Below are 23,211 nucleotides of genomic sequence, written 5' to 3'. Positions count from 1 at the left end.
GTCGCATGATTTATCAGTCAGGATCAGAGCTGGTTGCAATCCTAGTTGCTAGAGCAAGGTTGCCTACTATAACAACCGGGATCAGAGCTGGTTGCAATTCCAGTTGTTAGACCAGTGTCGCCTACTATAACAGCCGGGATCAGAGCTGGTTGCAATCCCAGATGTTAGAGACGGGTCGCCTGATCTAACAGCCAGGATCAGAGCAGGTTGCAATACCAGTTGTTAGACCAGTGTCGCCTACTATAACAGCCAGGATCAGAGCTGGTTGCAATCCCAGTTGTTAGACCAGTGTCGCCTACTATAACAGCCGGGATCAGAGCTGGTTGCAATCCCAGTTGTTAGACCAGTGTCACCTACTATAACAGCCAGGATCAGAGCTGGATGCAATCCCAGTTGTTAGACCAGTGTCGCCTACTATAACAGCCAGGATCAGAGCTGGTTGCAATCCCAGTTGTTAGACCAGTGTCACCTACTATAACAGCCGGGATCAGAGCTGGTTGCAATCCCAGTTGTTAGACCAGTGTCGCCTACTATAACAGCCGGGATCAGAGCTGGTTGCAATCCCAGTTGTTAGACCAGTGTCGCCTACTATAACAGCCGGGATCAGAGCTGGTTGCAATCCCAGTTGTTAGACCAGTGTCGCCTACTATAACAGCCGGGATCAGAGCTGGTTGCAATCGAAGATGTTAGCGCAGGGTCGCCTGATCTAACAGCCGGGATTAGAGCTGGTTGCAATCCCTGTTGCTTCTTGCTTCAATCATAAGAATGAGTGAATTGTGCAACATTTAAACATTAAATAATAATGGGGGAAGTGCTGTTTTTTTCCATTCCCCTCCAGAAAAAGTTAATAAAAGTTAATCAATGAGTTATATGTATAACAAAATGATGCTTTTGAAATATAGAAGCTGTTCTGCAAAAATACAAGCCCTCATGAAGATATATCAGCAAAAAAAAAAAGTGTCTTTTGGGAGTGGAGAGGAAAAGTGAAAAAGCGCTGTCACCCAGGCTGCGTCCTGAAGGCATTAATGACAATTCTGGCCCATCCATCACTGCACATCGGTGTATCCCCGCTCTGGGCTGTGATTGTGCCCACACTAGATGCCATAGTTGAGGATTTGACAGACCTGTTACCCCACAATGAACTATTTACAGCCTCCTTAGCGGTAATCTGCACTTTCACACGCGCATTAGATGATCCGGAAGAAGCCTGGGAAGGTGAGTAGTCGGAATAGGTCCCTGATGACACGCTGTTATGATGGTGCTTATCCATCTCCGACTCATCCGTGGACTCTGTAGATACAAAGATGAGGTGCAGTGAGGCAGATATTGGGAACCTCTCATTGTGAAAATGCCATTAAAAGCCTCCTCTACAGTCGATATATGTGCCATGAGACACCATTGGGAATATTGGGGAAAAGAACGAATAAATGGACTTGTCACCATTTCTGAAATCTGTCATAAATGTAAACCTGGCCGTGCACATAAAATAATTATAACCCTGGGTTCAAACCTCGTTTGTGACCTAGGTGGGGGTTTCTGTCTGAATATTATACGAACAGTATGGTATAGTTGGTATTCAGACTCCCCCGTAACCAGGTAGAAGTCAATGGCTTTTTTGCGAGCTTCAGTCTGGTTGCTTAAAAAATGGAAAGGCTGTTCTGAACGAGGACCAAGACGTGGGGTGAACTGGACTAACAATCTTTTGTCCAACGGTTATTCTTCCAGACTCCATAAAACTGCAAGCTGAGCTCAACATATGTGGTTATGTTCATTTTAATGGGGACAGGCAAAAGCCCCCCAGCAGCTTATCTGTGAAGGTAAAGTATTGTGCAAGACAAAATCCAACGTGCCCCTTCCTTCGTATTTTAGGATTTTTGAAGACATGAGAGCGTCGGGTTGCTACCATCAATATTAGACTGTTGTTCAATCTTGCTGAAAAGGGCCCAGTTCACCAAAGTTTGTCTCATACAGTTGGACACCAATAGTCAAGTTTTCCTAAATTGAAAGTTCCACTAACCAAACTGACTGTAGATGGGTTTTGGCCAAACTAGCGGGTACCTCTGATAATTAGACATCATCGATGTACCCAATGGCGTGGCTAGAAGCTTGTAGGCCTCAGTGCAAACTGTTCTCCGGGGCTCCTGCCGAAAATGGGTCTTTAATACTATTGGTTTTCTCATATGGTCCAAAAGGTCTTTCTGGGCCCATTAGACTCCAGGGGTGACTGCAAGCCCTGCACCCACTATAATTATGGCTGTATTCTACAATAAAGTCATATAATAATTGTACCTTTCTTATCTTTTCCCAGTAGCACCAGTTTTGGTGGATACAGTGGGGTCTCGATCAATGATGGACGCAGTTCAGCAATGCGCATTTCAGTCGGACGATGTACAAAAGGCTCCTGAAAAGCAAAAATAGTTCTTAAAAGGGCAAAGTGCTCTATGTGAGGCCTATCACTATCATCACCCGGCAAAAACACCAAGTAACAATTGGCATAAGTCATTAAGAACTTTTATTGCACTAAAGCCAAAAACCTAAAATGTAAGATTGGATAGGGAATAGTTTAACCCCCTTAGGCAGTAACAATTAAAAATGATGAGCTCACGCATTTTAATCTCCATTTCACACTTAGTCTACATTCACACGTTGCGGCCTCAGTGTTGTTTTTTGTGGGTATAGTCGCAACATCTTTTTCTGCGTTTTAGAAAAACAAGTCTGAAGCAGGCTCGTAGTCTGGACCATTACTCAGGGGAGGGCTGGTACCTCTGATCTTTCTGAGTGCTCTTCCTTCTCCTTTCTCTTTGGGACTTCTAGGGAATAACTTCGGATATTTCCAGCGTCGGATATCTGGGTCTTTTGGAATTCTTTATGTTCCCGATTTGAAACCTGAAAAAAAGGTCAAAGAATTAGAAGTGAGTCAACGTTAACATGTCTAAAAGTTAAATAAGAAGAAGACATCATGTAAAATCCTCATAGAAAACTGGATACTTGGCCGTTCGTTGGCTTGACCACGTTGGCACACTATCGTCAGGGCCGGTCACTGGATTCATATGTGTGCCACGTGGCTCATGTGTTTAATAAAGAAGATATTTTTGAATCACCTCAGACTTTATCTCCTTTGTCGACATCGGCCACTTATGTTCATATTTGTCCTTGAGATTCTGCTCTGCGGTTGGTGTAGGGATGGAGTTTTCCAGAGAAGAGCTGTGACTTCCTTTCCCGACCATGTTCTGAACAGACTTCACCATATTTTTTAGATCTTCTGGGTACGGCGTTGGGTATCTCTTCAGATTGATTTCAACCTGGATTTGGAAATAAAGGATAGCAAGAAAATGGTGTCTCAATTTTTGAAAGTTAGTAGTATAGTGTCACCTACTACGTTCCTTCAGATACGAGCCAATGGCTACCGGTGCCAACAGTAAATCATTGCTGCAGTTTTATCCATTTCTTGCTTAGGCAAATCAAAAGCCTCAAAGAGAAGGAAAGAATTTACAGCCTTCCTTCTGAGAGTAGACTTTTATGTTGGGTTAAGCTGGAGGTAAGTGAATAATAGGGGCTTACATGGGTCCATTAAGGTTTTGCAATTTACCAATGCAAAGTCCATGTTTCACTTCTGACATGCTGCAGTTTTGCTCATGTTTTTTTTTTTGGCATACTGCAATACTAGAATAAGCCTATAAACATGACTGGCTTATTTTCTAGAAAAAAAACAACTAAAACTAAAGCCGAACCTTTTTTTTTCCAACCCCAGACCAGTCCCTTTATCTTCATTACAAAAATGTACTGTATATTGCCTAAGTAATTATCAAAAGTCTTACAGCAAGTGCTGAATCTTAGCTCTTTCAGTCTGCATCAATTTTTCTTTTTTGCACTTTTTTTTTTTTCCTCTCCTTCTTCCAAAAGCCATAACCTGCTCTAATTTATTGTGGGGGCGTGTTCTTCTTTCTCCAGTGTATTACTGCCTGCTTTCCATAGGACAACATCTTACAGAGGGAAGAAGTACACGCCCCCAGTGAAAACTCCACTGGGACTTTAACAAAATTTAACTAATTGAATGTCGAATACTTTGATTGCTAATATCTCCACAACAGAGGCGAAATGAAAACAAAAACAAATGTTTTATTCAGCTCTGCAACTTGTATTTCATCATGTGTCCAGTTCATCATGAAAAATTTGGTGAAAGGTCCTTGCTAACCACTAAATAATAATTATAACAATAAAAAAGTACAAGTTTGACATAGCTGTAATAGTACTGACTTATGTCAGTATTATATTGCCAGTTAATTTTTATAGCACAATTAACATTGTATTTTGGAAACCTAAAAATCAATGAGGTTCATTTTTCACCATGTCACCCTAACTGGAATTTTTGCCCATTTTTCAATAAATTATATGGTAAAGTTAATGGTAGCTTTAAAAGCTATACCTCAACCTCTTAAAAAACAAGCCCTCATACGGCTATGTAGACTGAAAAATAAAAAAAGTTATGATTACGAATGATCGGACGTTTATCAGTTGTAACAAAGGATCGTTCATTTCATCAATCCAGACAATAATTGTTAGTCATTTCCATCAAGTGTGATGTAATGTGCTGGGGCAGTCTTAGAACTTTTATATCTGGCAAAAAGTCAATCTGTTTTTCTCATTACAATTATTGATGCGAAATTGTTCACACCCCAACCAATAGCTTTACTGCAGGGCTCAAAAAAAAAATCTAAAACATTGAGCCGCAAATGTCCCCATTAGTAAACCTAGAGTTCCTACACTTCAATTTTTATCTGAATCTGAGATTTACTGTTGGTATTTAGGAAATGTCAAATCGGAAGGAGGATTTACTGCAGAAAGACTCCGTGCTGTGAGGAAATAATCATAATGAGCCCTGAAGGCATAATGCAAATAAATGACCACTTTGCAACCCCCACAAGAATGCACCACCCTCCTGTCCATATGTCTGACTTTTGCACCAGTTTTGATTATTAAACCATACTAATAGAGGCTTCTACAGCTCTGCCTGACAGTATAGTCAAGAAATCCTGTTATATACGGAAGATTCACCAGCTCCAGTTCCCGGAGTCCAGGGGGTCTCCTCTTTTATTCTTAAAACCTCAAGGATATTCCAAGTGCTTGCAAAGAATTCAACAGCGTCTGGTGAAAGGGTAATTCTATGCTTGTCTCCTCCAAGACGCACAATGTTGGTATATTAGGGTTGTGCAACCAGGCCCACCTGGGAATCCCACCAATCCCACCCAGAAATGCACCTATAAAGGAGAGTTCAGTCACTTTCGAGCAGGATTTAAACTTCTCGTCCTATGGTGAGGTATTGGGGTGACACATGGCCAACAGTCAGGAGCTTAGACCAGCATCAGGCATGACCGGACCTGTGGAAATTCGGGTTCTGGTACCCGCCCCGAACTTTAATCCAAAGTACCAGAACTCTACCCGAACTTGAACCAGAACCTCATCGGAAATAATAAGCGCCCGAACTCTGGATCTGGAAAATTCTCTCTCTCTCTCTATATGTCTATATCTGTCTTTCCTCCTGGACTTCCCGCGGAACTCCAAACATTGCAGCGGACTTCTGGGAGAAGTCCATGTTCGGCGTTTAGCACCGGACACTTAATGTCCGGTACGAACCCTGAACTGTTAACTTTGGGTTCCCTCATCTCTAACCAGCATGAAAAATAATGAGGTCCCTATTTCACATGTTCAATACAAGACAAACCGATTGGGGCACCAGAACGTTGGCATAAATTATAGCAGAGGAGTCTATGACTGGCGTGTATCTCTGACTCAGCTGAAAGATGCATCAAGCTCCTTAAGAGAAATTGGCCTCTCAATGAATTTGGCGCCTATTTACATGAGCCAACATGGCCGTTAAAGGACTGCTGATCCTGATTGGCTGCGTAGAAGCCGATGGGCGGTCATTTAATGGCCGACCAGAGATTGATGAGCTGCGGAGAATGATGATTTAATGTTGGCATGATCGATACAATCACTTGATGATCGAATAATTGCAGGTTTACACAAGTCGTTCTCAGCTTGTCTAAATGAGTCTTAAGTCCAGCGCACAAAACGCCGGTCCTGATTAATTCCCCCATTATCTATTGATGGTGCAGGACTTCCTCATTGATCATTGCAGTTCTGTCAGGCGCAGCATCAGCAGTGATAATCATTAAGGTCTTCTAAGTATGGCAGGTGTACATGGCTCCTCACTCCGCCAGAATGTATTCCACATGAAGCATTGAAAAAGAAGTCACAAAATCCTCAGATTAATTATATATTTAAGAAAAAGAGACAAGAGAGAAGCGTGTGCAGAGACAGATTGCCTGAGATACACTTGAGAAATTAAGAAATGTTAAGGACTACGTGACATTGCATATTGATATCTAAATGAGAACTTGTTCAGGTTTTTTTTTTTAGTAAAATATATAACAGTATAATCAAACTTAAAAAAAAAAAAGTGTTGAAAAGTTTTAAAGAAAATATTCCAAAAAGTTTCAACAAAAGTTTAGTAAAGTCTTCAATATCATGAAATGTTGCCTATCCCGTCCTTTGAGCTTAAAGTCTAGAATGGAATGGGAGGAAAAGTATTAAGTGCAATATTTTGAGGAAAAGAGCTCCTTGTTACCAGTCACCCAGATATATTGGGGCCAACTCTGATCTAAAGTGATAAGACGGCTTGTATACGGCCCACAGATTATGGTTACGTCACAATACGTTTTCAAGGCAAGCTTCAAACTGGGACTGTAAGAAACACATGGTCTGGGCTGAGGCAGTGAGTCCCAGTGAACGGGTGCAGCACAGGAGAAGTCCTGGAGAAAGAGAGGATGAAAGTCTTGGGTGGATGGGATGGTTGATGGAGGAGAGTGTGGAGATGACAGACTGTGCAGCATCATGGAGAGATTTGTAGACTAATAGCAGAGGTTGGAATTTAATTCCACAGAACATTCTTGGTTCCTTCTAGAAAGTGTATCAGTCATATCAGTAATAGCGCGGTGTAATGCCATATTCCAGCCCGGCAGCACCACTCATTCTCCATGCTTCTCAATGTGCAAGCGGTGCTGCCCATACAATGTGCCACAAAAGGCGTCATATAGTGCTAAAGTACTAATACCATATACAGTACAGACCAAAAGCTCATCAAGAGAATGCCAAGAGTGTGCAAAGCAGTCATCAAAGCAAAAGGTGGCTACTTTGAAGAACCTAGAATATAAGACATATTTTCTGTTGTTTCACACTTTTTTGGTAAGTATATAATTCCACATGTGTTAATTCATAGTTTTGATGCCTTCAGTGTGAATGTCCAATTTTCATAGTCAAGAAAATACAGAAAAATCTTTAAATGAGAAGGTGTGTCCAAACTTTTGGTCTGTACTGTATCACTCATGTAATATAATCAATACAATGTCAGAGCCAACTACTGAGATAATAGAAACACACAATGCTGAAGTAATACTGCCACACGCTATAGGAATAACACCATGATGAGCGGAATTAATACATTGTATAAATAATACAACCATAGAATGTATTCATAATACTGTCATAAGATACCAAAATAATACTGTCACCATGTGTATAAGTAACAGTGCTACCCAGTGCTCATATAATACTGTCCTGCAGTGCATAAATAATACAAACATGTCATTTATAATTAATACCATCATACAATGCACAACTATCACATAGAGCATGAATAATATTAGCATGCAGTTATCACTTACTACCATTCACCACACTTAATACAACATGCTGTTCAGAGAATATGCAAACTATATATGTGTACACATCCATAGAAAGAGAAACTCATTATGTACAGTACATACACAAATCCACACATTCACTACATACAGGCATACACATGCAAAATCACTGCACGCACACATAATGCATACTCACTACAAACAGACATGCACACATACTGCATACTCACTACATACAGACATGCACACATACTGCATACTCACTACATACAGGCATGCACACATACTGAATACTCACTACATACAGACATGCACACATACTGCATACTCACTACAAACAGACATGCACACATACTGTATACTCACTACATACAGGCATGCACACATACTGCATACTCACTACAAACAGACATGCACACATACTGCATACTCACTACAAACAGACATGCACACATACTGCATACTCACTACATACAGGCATGCACACATACTGTATACTCACTACATACAGGCATGCACACATACTGCATACTCACTACAAACAGACATGCACACATACTGCATACTCACTACATACAGACATGCACACATACTGCATACTCACTACATACAGGCATGCACACATACTGCATACTCACTACATACAGACATGCACACATACTGCATACTCACTACAAACAGACATGCACACATACTGTATACTCACTACATACAGGCATGCACACATACTATATACTCACTACATACAGGCATGCACACATACTGCATACTCACTACATACAGACATGCACACATACTGCATACTCACTACAAACAGACATGCACACATACTGTATACTCACTACATACAGGCATGCACACATACTGCATACTCACTACATACAGGCATGCACACATACTGTATACTCACTACAAACAGACATGCACACATACTGCATACTCACTACATACAGGCATGCACACATACTGCATACTCACTACAAACAGACATGCACACATACTGCAAACTCACTACATACAGACATGCACACATACTGCATACTCACTACATACAGGCATGCACACATACTGTATACTCACTACATACAGGCATGCACACATACTGCATACTCACTACATACAGACATGCACACATACTGCATACTCACTACAAACAGACATGCACACATACTGCAAACTCACTACATACAGACATGCACACATACTGCATACTCACTACATACAGGCATGCACACATACTGTATACTCACTAGATACAGGCATGCACACATACTGCATACTCACTACATACAGACATGCACACATACTGTATACTCACTACATACAGACGTGCACACATACTGTATACTCACTACATACAGACATGCACACATACTGTATACTCACTACATACAGACATGCACACATACTGCATACTCACTACATACAGACATGCACACATACTGCAAACTCACTACATACAGACATGCACACATACTGCATACTCACTACATACAGGCATGCACACATACTGCATACTCACTACATACAGACATGCACACATACTGCATACTCACTACATACAGGCACGCACACATACTGTATACTCACTACATACAGGCATGCACACATACTGTATACTCACTACATACAGACATGCACACATACTGCATACTCACTACATACAGACGTGCACACATACTGTATACTCACTACATACAGACATGCACACATACTGTATACTCACTACATACAGACATGCACACATACTGTATACTCACGACATACAGGCATGCACACATACTGTATACTCACTACATACAGGCATGCACACATACTGTATACTCACTACATACAGACATGCACACATACTGCATACTCACTACATACAGACGTGCACACATACTGTATACTCACTACATACAGACATGCACACATACTGCATACTCACTACATACAGGCATGCACACATACTGCATACTCACTACATACAGACATGCACACATACTGTATACTCACTAGATACAGGCATGCACACATACTGCATACTCACTACATACAGACATGCACACATACTGTATACTCACTACATACAGGCATGCACACATACTGCATACTCACTACATATAGGCATGCACACACACTGTATACTCAGTACATACAGGCATGCACACATACTGTATACTCACTACATACAAACATGCACACATACTGCATACTCACTACATACAGGCATGCACACATACTGTATACTCAGTACATACAGGCATGCACACATACTGTATACTCAGTACATACAGGCATGCACACATACTGTATACTCACTACATACAAACATGCACACATACTGCATACTCACTACATACTGCATGCACACATACTGTATACTCACGACATACAGGCATGCACACATACTGTATACTCACTACATACAGACATGCACACATACTGCATACTCACTACATACAGGCATGCACACATACTGTATACTCACTAGATACAGGCATGCACACATACTGCATACTCACTACATACAGACATGCACACATACTGTATACTGACTACATACAGGCATGCACACATACTGCATACTCACTACATACAGGCATGCACACACACTGTATACTCAGTACATACAGGCATGCACACATACTGTATACTCACTACATACAAACATGCACACATACTGCATACTCACTACATACAGGCATGCACACATACTGTATACTCACTACATACAGGCATGCACACATACTGTATACTCACTACATACAAGCATGCACACATACTGTATACTCACTACATACAGACATGCACACATACAGTATACTCACTACATACAGACATGCACACATACTGCATACTCACTACATACAGACATGCACACATACTGTATACTCACTACATACAGACATGCACACATACAGTATACTCACTACTTACAGGCATGCACACATACTGTATACTCACTACATACAGGCATGCACACATACTGCATACTCACTACATACAGGCATGCACACATATTGCATACTCACTACATACTGCATGCACACATACTGTATACTCACTACATACAGACATGCACACATACTGTATACTCACTACATACAGGCATGCACACATACTGCATACTCACTACATACAGGCATGCACACATACAGTATACTCACTACTTACAGGCATGCACACATACTGTATACTCACTACATACAGGCATGCACACATACTGTATACTCACTACATACAGGCATGCACACATACTGCATACTCACTACATACTGCATGCACACATACTGTATACTCACTACATACAGGCATGCACACATACTGCATACTCACTACATACAGGCATGCACACATACTGCATACTCACTACATACTGCATGCACACATACAGTATACTCACTACTTACAGGCATGCACACATACTGTATACTCACTACAAACAGACATGCACACATACTGTATACTCACTACATACAGGCATGCACACATACTGCAAACTCACTACATACAGGCATGCACACATACTGTATACTCACTACATACAGGCATGCACACATACTGTATACTCACTACAGACTGACATGCACACATACTGCATACTCACTACATACAGGCATGCACACATACTGTATACTCACTACATACAGGCATGCATACATACTGTATACTCACTACATACAGACATGCACACATACTGCATACTCACTACATACAGGCATGCACACATACTGTATACTCACTACATACAGGCATGCATACATACTGTATACTCACTACATACAGACATGCACACATACAGTATACTCACTACATACAGGCATCCTCACATACAAACACACAATGCATGCACCATGCAATCACACATTTGCACACTCACTAAACACAAGCGTGTGCACATAATGCACAATCGTTACGTACATATATGCACACTCATTACACATGAGCATGCACACTCAGTACATACAGGCATGCAGATAGAAGCAGTCTCTGAATGTATTCTGTGTTCTGTGACTACACAAGGACATTTTCTTCCCGCTTTCTTGTGTCATGCACCATCAGATCTGGGATCTCCGTCCTCTAGGAATCCAGTCACAGTTTGATGCTGTTAGTTCAGAGCTATAGATGTTTCCATATTGTGGCGTTATTACATAGAAATACACATTCTAATGGGGACGTATGAACCCAGACACCGCACAGTGCACCGGCTTCTCTCTGCTTAGGAAATGGGCTAATCTGAGCTTTTCTTGGTTGCATTGGTGACTTCTTACATTGGTCATTAGTTGTATAGAATAAAAAGCCGGAGCCACGGAAAATGTGTCCTATTTATAAGTGAAGCACATGTCTGTTCACTCGAAGAGAAAATTGCTGACCTCGAGGCAAAAAAAGATGGCCAGGTGCTAAATCTGGTGCAAGTACCTGAGATATGCCTATTTAAATGGGGTGCAATACGCCACAAAACCCGCGGACAAAGGTGGCGCTGTTTCTGGATGCTTCTCATTGAATCGTAAATACATCACTAGTGCGTTAATTCAGTGGCGGCTTATGTCGTCTTTAACCTTGAACTGACCTTGACTTTTCCCGGAGCTTCTTCTTCTTCTTTTTTGTCTTCAAACTCAAACGCCACAGTCATCCTCTGCTGTCGCTGCTCTTCCCAGAGCGCGGGGTTAAAACTGTCACTGTCAGACTGGAAATCTGCATTAGAAGCAAACATTGACTCTCTCACATGTGACTGACAGATAATGATTACGGCTGTCAAAAACAGATTGCCGTCTCCCAACCTCTGCTGGCCCAATTACGAGCGAAACACTAAATGGAAAAAAAAACAAAACAGTTCCTACCATATGTTCACATCATTAGCCTCAGTCAGTTGTTAACCTCGCGGATTAATATTAGTCAGCAACATATGGATGCAGATTATATCACATTACTCCCATGAGATTAAAAAAATTCACAAGAAATATTGGTCCTTGGTTTGTCCCATAGTCCCAAGGTCAGATGCCTATGTGTGAAATGTGTGAGCATGACGTCCAGAATGCAAAACATTGCAGCAAAGAAATATTCGGTCACAGCAAGTTGTTTCAGCATTTGGATGGAAACAAACTTTTCATTCGCCAGAAGCAAGCAGAGATCTTAAAAATCAAGTAAGGATCGAAACACAGTATATTGAAAAGTTTCAAAACTTTGCTCCGTAATACCAGAAAGTTGCAGGTTGGCAGCTGTAGAAATCATTACCTTCATCCCCACGTGGCTGCTGCGGGAACATGTAATTGGTCAATACTCTCTGCTTGGTGTCAGGATGAGCCTCCGTCTGTAGAGGGATGAGAGCTTTGGACTGGAAGGTAAAGAAGAACAACTTATTTGCCGCTTTCACGTTCTATATCTTTACTGTAGCCAGATGAAATGGAATCCGTCAGCAGGTTTGTGCTATATAATCTCACTCTTTGAAAAAGCCAAAGGCGAAACGTACGTCGGAGTCCTGGGGTCCTACACTTTATGCTATTTACTCCTACATGGTATGTCGTTCTTGTAATATGTACATGCATTGTATCTATTTATCTATTTTTTTGTATTTACACATTTATTGATTGATTTAATAGATATAGGCCATCTTTCATCTCATATATAACTGATACAATGTGAATATAGCCTTTAGCCCCTCTTTCTTATACCTTTAATGCATACGTTTGCCGGGAATTTTCTTATATTCCTTCTGTGTATTGCTCCCCACAATTTTACATATTTGAAATTGTATGTACAAATAAAATTTATACCTTTTTAATATAATTTTATCTTTGTCTTTGGTTATTCACCCTATTGTGTAGTCATATATATTTTTCCGTGAATATCCATTATTCAAATTAGATAAATTTTCTTTTATATAATCTGTGAGCAGCATGATGTAGGGCCAGAGACCCTGATCACAGCGATGTGTCACTTGCTGGGCTGTGTGTTGCTCACTAGGTGCCTCATAGTTAACTGCTCTGTGTAACCCCATCCCCTCCACTGATTAGCAGCTTTCTGCCTATGCACAGGGAACACAGGAAGCTGCCAATCAGTGGAGTGGGAGGAAATAGACAGGGTTCAGCATTCTGAGCACTGCTAGATCTGCAGCATTCAGACCAGCAAGTGACGTATCACTGGAATCAGGCTCTCAGCCCCTACATCATGCTGCTCTAAGATTACATAACAAAACCTGCTGACATTTTCCCTTTAATTCTCAATTGGGTAATATAAATTAAAAATGTCACATACAGTGGGGGAAATAAGTATTTGATCCCTTGCTGTTTTTGTAAGTTTGCCCACTGACAAAGACATGAACAGTCTATAATTTTAAGGGTAGGTTAATTTTAACACTGAGAGATAGAATATCCCCCCCAAAAAAAAACAAGAAAATCACATTGTATACATTAGATACATTTTGCGGTGAGAAATAAGTATTTGACCCCCTACAAACCATTATGAGTTCTGGCTGCTACAGACCAGTTAGAAGCTCCTAATCAACTCGTTACCTGCATTAAAGATAACTGTCTTACATAGTCACCCGTATAAAAGACTCCTGTCCCCAAACTCAATTAATCAGTCAGACTCTAACCTCTACAACATGGGCAAGACCAAAGAGCTTTCTAAGGATGTCAGGGACAAGATCATAGACCTGCGTAAAGCTGGAATGGGCTACAAAACCATAAGTAAGACGCTGGGTGAGAAGGAGACAACTGTTGGTGCAATAGTAAGAAAATGGAAGAAATACAAAATGACTGTCAATCGACATCGATCTGGGGTACCATGCAAAATTTTACCTTGTGGGGTATCCTTGATCATGAGGAAGTGAGAGATCAGCCTAAAATTACACGGGGGGAACTTGTTAATGGTCTCCAGGCAGCCGGGACCACAGTCACCAAGAAAACCATTGGTAACACATTACGCCTAAAAGTTTTAAAATACTGCAGTGCCCGCAAGGTCCCCTGCTCAAGAAGGCACATGTGCAGGCCCGTCTGAAGTTTGCCAATGAACACCTGGATGATTCTGTGAGTTATTGAGAGAAGGTGCTGTGGTCAGATGAGACAAAAATTGAGCTCTTTGGCATTAACTCAACTCGCCGTGTTTGGAGGAAGAAGAAGGAAGAGTACAACCCTAAGAACATTGTCCCAACCGTGAAGCATGGTGGGGGAAACATTATACTTTGGGGGTGCTTTTCTGCAAAGGGGACATGACGACTGCACCGTACTGAAGGGAAGATGAATGGGGTCATGTATCACGAGATTTTGGCCAACAACCTCCTTCCCTTAGTAAGAGCATTGAAGATGGGTCATGGCTGGGTCTTCCAGCCTGACAATGACCCAAAACATACAGTCAAGGCAACAAAGGAGTAGCTCAAAAAGAAGCACAGTAAGGTCATGGAGTGGCCTAGCCTGTCTCTAGACCTTAATCCCATAGAAAACTTATGGAGGGAGTTGAAGCTCCGAGTTGCCAAGCGACAGCCTCAAAATCTGAATGATTTAGTGATGATCTGCAAAGAGGAGTGGACCAAAACTCCTCCTGACATGTGCGCAACCCTCATCATCAACTACAAAAAAACTCTGACTGCTGTGCTTGCCAACAAGGGTTTTGCCACCAAGTATTAAGTGTTGTTTGCCAGAGGGATCAAATACTTATTTCTCACTGCAAAATGCAAAAAATGTATCTAATTTATACAATGTGATTTTCTTGATGTTTTTTGGATATTCTATCTCTCAATGTTAAAATTAACCTACCCTTAAAATTATAGACTGTTCATATCTTTGTCAGTGGGAAAACTTACAAAAACAGCAAGGGATCAAATACTTATTTCCTTCACTGTAGTTCCCAATATTATCTGATAAACCGATAGATAGAAGAGCACAAAACATGGAGATGGCAGCTCAACAGTATTACGACTTAGCAAACTGTGAGTGCGTTAATAGTTCTCCCCACAACATGTTTAAGTGGCTACTTTTTACTTAATAGTAAGTATATTACTTTTTCCAGCATAGTAAACAGAATTTCAAAAATGTAGCAACACTAGATCCAAGAGCTTGCAATCTACCCAATTTATACTGGCTACATCTCCAGCTCTCTGTATTATTTTAGAACCTCTAAGCGTGAATCATGTTTATGTCTGCAGTCAGGAACAAACACAGGAGGCGAGGGGCCCCATAACTATGACTAAAAAGGGGCTAAAACAGGACAGATTGACTTGAGGTTTGGATACCTCCATCCATTTTCTACGGTCATACTCATTAGATTATTTACTCACACGCTTACTTGCTAATATAAGACCTGTATATCGGTGTCCTATATACCCTGATCTATATCTGTATCCCATATACCCTCATCTGTATCCTATATATGTCCTCATCTATAGCTGTACCCCATATACCCTCATCTACATCTGTATCCTATATGTCGCCTCATCGATAGATGAATCCTTACCTGATTGTCAGAAAGCCACAGAGCAGCAAGTTCTTTAAGTTTCGTAAAGCTGAAGGGCAAATTCTTTAACCTGAAAATTAAAATCCCAAAAATAAAATTAATGAGAGATAGAAGACCTTATGTTCATGAACAATGTAGGGATCATTTCTCCACATACTGGTTCTGAAGCCACCCTGAAGCCTAGTCTAACTCATAAAGTTGTCACTATGCTCATCATCAAAGGGTCGCTGTAATCTGCCATTAAAGCCAGACCACCTTACCCTTCCACTGGAGGCTGCATAGTTGGCCCATTATAGTCAATGGCAAGCATGCAGCCTCCAGAAAAAGACAAGAGGACCTGACAGGTTGCACACTGAGGATATAATGGCATATTTACAGTAATATCAATGTCTCTCCCATTTAAACACAACATTGAGAGGATATAGGATACAGAGCTAAACTCTATACAGCATGGGACTTGCGTGCTACATACAGTACAGCACTGAGATACATACAGCATGGCACTGAGCTACATACAACACCACTTAGCTACATACATCACAGCACTGAGCTACATACAACACCACTTAGCTACATACAGCACAGCACTGAGCTACATACAACACCACTTAGCTACATACAGCACTGAGCTACATACAGTACAGCACTTAGCTATATACAGCACAGCACTGAGCTACATACAGTACAGCACTGAGCTACATACAGCACAGCACTGAGCTACATACAGCACAGCACTGAGCTACATACAGCACAGCACTGAGCTACATACAGCACAGCACTGAGCTACATACAACACCACTTAGCTACATACATCACAGCACTGAGCTACATACAACACCACTTAGCTACATACAGCACTGAGCTACATACAGTACAGCACTTAGCTATATACAGCACAGCACTGAGCTACATACAGTACAGCACTGAGCTACATACAGCACAGCACTGAGCTACATACAGCACAGCACTTAGCTATATACAGCACAGCACTGAGCTACATACAGTACAGCACTGAGCTATATACACCACTTAGCTACATACAGCACAGCACTGAGCTACATACAGTACAGCACTGAGCTATATACACCACTTAGCTACATACAGCACAGCACTGAGCTACATACAGTACAGCACTGAGCTACATAGAGCACAGCACTGAGCTACATACAGCACAGCACTGAGCTACATTCAGTAAAGTACTGAGCTACATACAGCACGGCACTGAGCTACATACATCACGGCACTGAGCTACATACAGCACGGCACTGAGCTACATACAGCACGGCACTGAGCTACATACTGCATGGCATTGAGCTTCATACCGCACGGCACTGAGCTTCATACAGCACGGCACTGAACTTCATACAGCACGGCACTGAGCTACATACAGCACAGCACTGAGCTAAATACAGTACAGCAATGAGCTACATACAGCACGGCACTGAGCTACATACAGCACACACTGAGCTACATACAGCATGGCACTGAGTTACATACAGCACGGTACTGAGCTACATACAGCATGGGACTGAGCTACATACAGCACGGGGTTGAGCTACATACAGCACGGGACTGAGCTACATACATCACAGCACTGAGCTACATAGAGCATAGCACTGAGCTACACAGAGAACACACTGAGCTACATACAGCACGGCATGGAGCTACATACAGCAAAGCACTTAGCTACATACAGCACGGCACTGAGCTACATACAGCACGGGACTGAGCTACATACATCACAGCACTGAGCTACATAGAGCATAGCACTGAGCTACACAGAGAACACACTGAGCTACATACAGCACGGCATGGAGCTACATACAGCAAAGCACTTAGCTACATACAGCACGGCACTGAGCTACATACAGCACGGCATGGAGCTACATACAGCACACACTGAGCTACATACAGCACAGCACTGAGCTACATACAGCACAGCACTGAGCTACATACAGCACAGCACTGAGCTACATACAGCACAGCACTGAGCTACATACAGCACGGCACAGAGCTACATACAGCACAGCACTGAGCTACATACAGCACAGCACTGAGCTACATACAGCACAGCACTGAGCTACATACATCACAGCACTGAGCTACATACAGCACGGCACGGAGCTACATACAGCACAGCACTGAGCTACATACAGCACAGCACTGAGCTACATACAGTACAGCACTGAGCTACATACAGCACAGCACTGAGCTACATACAGCACAGCACTGAGCTACATAGAGCATAGCACTGAGTTACATAGAGCATAGCACTGAGTTACACAGAGCACACACTGATCTACATACAGCACAGCACTGAGCTACATACAGCGCAGCACTGAGCTACATAGAGCACAGCACTGAGCTACATACAGCGCAGCACTGAGCTACATAGAGCACAGCACTGAGCTACATAGAGCATAGCACTGAGTTACATAGAGCACAGCACTGAGCTACATACAGCACAGCACTGAGCTACATAGAGCATAGCACTGAGTTACATAGAGCATAGCACTGAGTTACACAGAGCACACACTGAGCTACATACAGCACAGCACTGAGCTACATACAGCGCAGCACTGAGCTACATAGAGCATAGCACTGAGTTACATAGAGCACAGCACTGAGCTACATACAGCACAGCACTGAGCTACATAGAGCATAGCACTGAGCTACATACAGCACGGCACTGAGTTACACAGAGCACACACTGAGCTACATACAGCGCAGCACTGAGCTAAATTATGACAGTACCTGTTATCACTCAGATTCAGGACTCTCAGTTTCTGCATTTGGCCAATTTCTTCAGGGAGAAACTCCAGCTTGTTCGACCGAAGTGACATCACCGTGACATTCTTACAATTGCCAATCTAGTATGAAAAGATAATAACGAACATTCAATCCTTTGACACTTTCAGGATCTCTGCTAGTTGTCAGTGAATGATAACACATTTTTTTATGTTTCAGTGGCATCTTGAGATGTTGTTACAAAAGATCAGGGACGGAAAATGCATCAATCTGGAGTCCTGCCTGTGTCCCTCCCAGAGGCCACAAGTAGCGACTGTCAGAAAACCGTCTGTTAGCTTTTTAAAAGTCGCAGGAGCTTATAGTTGTATCATGAGAGATTGCAAATAGCTTATTCTTCATGTCCACATGATTTGTGTGTCGATTTACAGCAGCGATTTTCAGGGGCACAGCAGTAGCTTTTTAATTTGGAAAAATCCAAAGTGTATTTCCCCAACTAACACAGGTCTTTAATAGTAATAGTCTTTTCATAAGGCGCAAAGGGACCTTTGGGTCCCCCCAGTTTCCAGGGCCCAGGTGCAATTGCAACCCCTTACCCCTATTATAGTTACGTCCCTGGTACTAGCAATCTGTTCTAATTATTGTTTTTTTGTTGTGTTTTCATCTTTTTTCAATGCATTTTTTTTGTGTGCAGACTTCAAGCATTTTATTTTAAAAGTGATTTTTACTGTAGAAACAATGGGCCTTTTATATGCATTTTACCAACTCTCCATAAAAGCCTATAGAAAAAAAAATTGCACCAAAAAAAACACACAGTTCAACAGCATCTTTAAACGCACAATGGGCCTGAGTATTCACAAAATTACATGCACTTTGCTTGAACTGTAAAACACAGTGAATTTTGTGCACATAAAAGTGGAAAAAAAAAATGCTGAGTTTACGTTATGTGGGATCGTGGCCTTAAAGTTACTAAGAGGTTAAAGTTAGTTGGCATTTTAATTGACTTGTATATGGCTAGAAAATTACTTTATTACTTTTTCTTGTAGAAACAAAATTGCAAAAGACCTTTTAAAGGGAATCTGTCAGTAGGATAAACTTTCCTAAGCCATCTCTATGGGCATGTAGTTAACAGAAAGTTAAGTAAAATGATACATTCATTTCTGCGATCCGATTTCTTATTCCTGAGAAATCCACATTTTTCTTAATATGTAAATGAGCTCTTAAGATCTATGGACCGGACATAGATCTTCCCGAGAATCTGCCTCCGGAGCTTATTTTAAATTAAATGAGGCATTATACTTTTATTATAATGATTAAACATGCTATCTGCAGGATATTTACTCACGGATCCTTTAGCCATAGATCTCCTGAGGAAGCATCATTAGTTTTGCGTCTGACATGTGGATCAATAATTACCTTGGCACATGTTCTGTTACTCATTATATGTGTTCTTTCCAAATCATGAATAATGACATTTTGAACATATTTTTACTTTGTCAATTTTTAGACATGTAATGCTTATTTATCCTGCAACACCATTGTGGTGAACGCTGTATACTTATCTGAATCTATGTCCGCTTACCTTATTAAAGAGGTTGTCCACTACCGGCCGGAAATGCTCAATTGCGGGTACTGGGCATCCACCCTCTATTCAAATCAGTAGGAGGCGGATGTGCAGTACCCTTCCGCGGCCACTATCAGAAGATGGAGCAGCTTTGTAATTGAGCAGTTCCAGCCTGCGGCTGTCGCTGGCACCGAGGTCAGCTGATTGGCAGAGGTGGAGGTGCTGGGTGTCAGACCCCAACCGATCAGACATTGATGACCTATCCTAAGGAAAAAGTAGGGGACAACCTCTGTAATCTAAACTATGTAAGGGAATATTTAACTCATCTCCTCACTCTTCTAGGGTGACCTCTAACTACATGATATAACATCTATAAGTATAGGCTTCCTTCTTATCAGTTATTTTAGTCTTTTATTAACTTTTTTTCTGAGATTTCAGGTAACCTGCAGGGAATCTCAGGGAATTCCAGGGACAGACGGCGTATGAGTGGGGGCGCCACTGGCGTACTGTTTTTAGGATGCCAAGAGGGTCACTCTAGGGGATATTAGGGATATTTTTCAGTCTAATTTTCTATGTTCTTTTGCATATTTTTTATATATAAAATAAATATATTTGTAGTTTTGAGAGTTTTTTCTGGCGATGGTCATTTTATCTATCAATGAGGAGGACTTGTCATGTAATAGGCCACATACTGCTATGGCTGTAAACTGTACCCTATATTTGATATACTTCCTTGCGGCCTAATAGTGGTCAACGTACAAGTAGTTCATATATGCAATCTCTATTTTTAATTTATTCACATTTTCGCATGTGCTTTTTGTTGGTATTTTTGACATTTTAATGATTACAATATGGAGATGCCTGTTAAATAGTTTTCGATTTATCCTCCCGTGAGCACCATATAATGCTAGCTAAATAAGGTGTTACCAGTGTGAGACATGTAGATCAGGAGAGCAGACTGTCAGGCATTACATGTCTCACACTGGTAACTTCCCCTTTATTTAAAATAAAGTCTGAAGGCAGATTCTCAGGGAGATCTATGTCCTGCCCATAGATCTTAACAGCTCATTTACATATTAAGAAAAACGTGGATTTCTATGGAATAAGACATCGAATCACAGATGACAATGTATCATTTTATTCATCTTTCCAGGACCTACATGCCCATGTAGACGGCTTAGAATCCTACTGATACAAAATCTGTGTCAATATAACATGCAAAGGGATTTTCCTTTCTAGAAAGTTTTAATATTGACTCCTTCACTCTGTATGGCTCGCTGGACAACTTCTTTAAATTTTCATTAGGATAACAATGTTTGCTTATTGGCATAGTGGGTGCGTCTGTTAGTCGGGACTTAGTCATGGGAAGCCTATGATTTCTAGTATAGGCCCCCGAGGGCCAAATCTAGTATTCTAGGCATTGTAATATAGCTGCATGTAAAATATTAAACCTATTGTAGTTTTAAGGATGGACCAATGTTAGGTACTGGAAAACCCCTTTAAACGATATGGACAACCATTAAAATGCCAGCATTAAACAATGCTCCAATTGACATGTCCAGTGGTATTAGAACGATTTCTAATGTTTGCTGCAATTACAATGATTTCTTGGAAAGTTTTTTTGAATTTTCAAAACTTTTCAAAAACAAAATCTGCTACAAAGTTCCTGAACTTAGTGAAAAAAGAAAAGCCACTGCCTAGACATCATGGACCCATGCTCATATGTCTTTTGCTTGCTTGTCGTCCACCTAATTTGGAGAATATTTTGATTTCCTCACCTCCCGGGGAAGTTCTGTCAAGAAGTTCTCGTCAACGGCCATGGTGCGAAGACTGTGCAGGTATCCGGTGGTGGCAGGCAAACTCTCCAGTTCATTACAACTGCAATCAAACTCTTCTAACAAAGATAAACTGAAAGTTTAGAAGAAGATTTATTCAGCAACTCCTGAGGCAATACGCCCACCTCCACATGTATCATGACCAGACGGTGCAATCACAACAACAAGACATGGAGGACATATCACTGATTTAACACTTATCTGTTTAGCTTTTGGCGTTTTTACCGTCTTATATAATATTGGGCTGCATGTACACAATGCAGATTTGATACATATTTTCTGCTGCATTTCCGTATCAAATATTCAGCGGAAAATTTGCATCGAATCCACAACGTGTGCATCCGGCCTCAAGGGTCAGTCTAAGAAATTTTTAAAGTTTTTCCCAGAAACAGTGCCCCCCTATGGCTGTGTCTGGTATTGCAGCTCAGCCCTTTACTTTGAAAAAAAAAGAGATAAAGACCCTCATCCAACAAAGCCTCAGGGGCATCTGTAATGGACCCCTCTAAATTTGGGTATTCACAAGCTACACTAATGCACCAGATACATTCAGAAAAATAACTTAATTTCGAAAACAGGTTTTCAGATAAGGGTATTTCGTATTAATAGGGTCATAAGAGGCGACCAATAAATTTTATTAAGCCCATTGGAAGCTTTATTTCTCTTTTGGGGGAGTTGCAGGGAAGTTAAACACTTGCGTGTAAGTTTCTATACAGATTACAGTTTTATTAGGACACCCTGTAATCAACTTATTTTGGGGGATCCTATTACCAAAAAGGGATTCACCAAATGCCTCAAGTGGAAGTGTAATGACTCCTGTCTGGAAATGGGTAGGGATATAATGATCAATAGCAAATCTGTTCTTAAAAGTGCCGATAACAGCAGCAGAAGAGTGTGCTGATCTTGTACTAGAAAGTAACTCTCAGGCTAT

General features: G+C 41.2%; 1 protein-coding gene across 8 annotated transcripts in view; it reads right to left on the bottom strand.

The window, feature by feature from the left end:
- Positions 1 to 23,211, bottom strand: part of LRRC7 (leucine rich repeat containing 7) — a 447,011-nt gene that overhangs the window by 46,317 nt on the left and 377,483 nt on the right. For all 8 annotated transcript variants that reach the window (XM_073643876.1, XM_073643877.1, XM_073643878.1 and 5 more), the window contains 9 exons: positions 22,227 to 22,356; positions 18,894 to 19,009; positions 16,140 to 16,209; positions 12,924 to 13,023; positions 12,259 to 12,383; positions 3,102 to 3,302; positions 2,764 to 2,886; positions 2,290 to 2,401; positions 1,125 to 1,290 (listed from right to left, as the gene is read on the bottom strand). In XM_073643876.1, the coding sequence (XP_073499977.1) occupies positions 1,125 to 1,290; positions 2,290 to 2,401; positions 2,764 to 2,886; positions 3,102 to 3,302; positions 12,259 to 12,383; positions 12,924 to 13,023; positions 16,140 to 16,209; positions 18,894 to 19,009; positions 22,227 to 22,356 (1,143 nt within the window). The remainder of the gene's footprint in view (positions 1 to 1,124; positions 1,291 to 2,289; positions 2,402 to 2,763; positions 2,887 to 3,101; positions 3,303 to 12,258; positions 12,384 to 12,923; positions 13,024 to 16,139; positions 16,210 to 18,893; positions 19,010 to 22,226; positions 22,357 to 23,211) is intronic.

The sequence above is a fragment of the Phyllobates terribilis genome, unplaced genomic scaffold (assembly GCF_046119375.1).
Source record: "Phyllobates terribilis strain yellow unplaced genomic scaffold, ASM4611937v1 Scaffold_8__6_contigs__length_399053987, whole genome shotgun sequence".
In the NCBI taxonomy this organism is placed as follows: Eukaryota; Metazoa; Chordata; class Amphibia; order Anura; family Dendrobatidae; genus Phyllobates; species Phyllobates terribilis.
Note: the sequence above shows the minus strand (reverse complement) of the source record. Positions and strands in the feature narration are given on the sequence as shown.